This window comes from Hipposideros armiger, unplaced genomic scaffold (assembly GCF_001890085.2).
Source record: "Hipposideros armiger isolate ML-2016 unplaced genomic scaffold, ASM189008v1 scaffold_79, whole genome shotgun sequence".
Classification (NCBI taxonomy): Eukaryota; Metazoa; Chordata; class Mammalia; order Chiroptera; family Hipposideridae; genus Hipposideros; species Hipposideros armiger.
The window spans coordinates 826,321-827,450 of NW_017731429.1; the positions used below are offsets into that span (position 1 = coordinate 826,321).

The 1,130-nt window shown below is 29.4% G+C and overlaps 1 protein-coding gene across 6 annotated transcripts in view; it reads right to left on the bottom strand.

Annotated features, from left to right (window-relative positions):
* The window catches only part of TMEM135 (transmembrane protein 135), a 307,887-nt gene that overhangs the window by 112,418 nt on the left and 194,339 nt on the right, over window positions 1-1,130 (bottom strand). For all 6 annotated transcript variants that reach the window (XM_019643514.1, XM_019643511.1, XM_019643512.1 and 3 more), the window contains one exon: window positions 492-638. In XM_019643514.1, coding sequence (XP_019499059.1) covers window positions 492-638 — 147 coding nt within the window. The remainder of the gene's footprint in view (window positions 1-491; window positions 639-1,130) is intronic.

Sequence of the window (1,130 nt, forward strand, 5' to 3'; positions counted from 1 at the left end):
AAAATATCTATACTTGAAATACGAATGAAGGCTTATTTGTATAATACACAAATAAAGATTTCTTATTTTATTTCCAAAGCCCTAAAATTTTCCACTTTTGTAAAATATTAGGTTTGCTCTTTATTATTCCTGCAGCTTCTTGAATCTCTCTCAGAACTTTTAATTCTCCTTTCCACATGTGGCACATTCGATTATCACATATTAACCTGTTTCCTGAAGTTCCCCATTCTAGCTCCTCCAACTCTCCATAGTTTGCAATAGGAAGTATTTCAGTTTCATATAAATCTATTATAAAGGCATATGATGGTTTATAGTCCTGTCAGGAATAATAAACATTCACTTGCCATCATGTGCCTTTTATAAAACTATGCACAATTTCTGATAAAGAAAACAAAAATTATTACCTGAAAAGAAAACAAAAATACCTTGGCATGGCACAAATATATAAACCAATGACAAAGCATGCTAAAATATCAAGATAAAGAGCTCACATTGAATCCACAAGTCTTCTGACTAGAGCAATTATATTCATTCTTCTTGGTTTTTCCTCCTGTTTCTCTATCTTTTGTTCCACTTTTGCATATGCTGTCTCTGGTGAATAAGAATGTGTGGGAATTTCTTCCTTCCCTACAATGAACCTAAAGAGAAGAGCACAATGTGAGACATTTTTCACCTTAAAAAAAAAAACAAAAAAAAATCAATGAGAAAATAAACTTATTTTGCTTATATATAAACTCAAGAGAGTACTTTATCAATTGAAATACTATTTTTCACAATTTATATAAAATCTAATCATCCTTTTTAAAATAGACTTTAGAAATCTGATAATTCAGAAAATGTTAATAGTCATTTATTTGACAATGCAGGTATTTTCATATTAAATTAACCAAGTAAAATACAGCATAGCACCTTTTAACTTGGGTCACCACTTTTCTGAAGCATTACCCATGTTAAAGTTTTTCCAAATAAAGAAGCTGATGAACTATTAACTTGGATCTAGTTAATGACAAAAACTAATTTTTTTCTCTAAAATTTGCTAATTGTTACAATTGAGTTTCTCAAATTTTACTCTAAACTTATATCTAATGTCACTTTAAACAGCTGCAGTGCAGTAAAAGGTCATCTATACA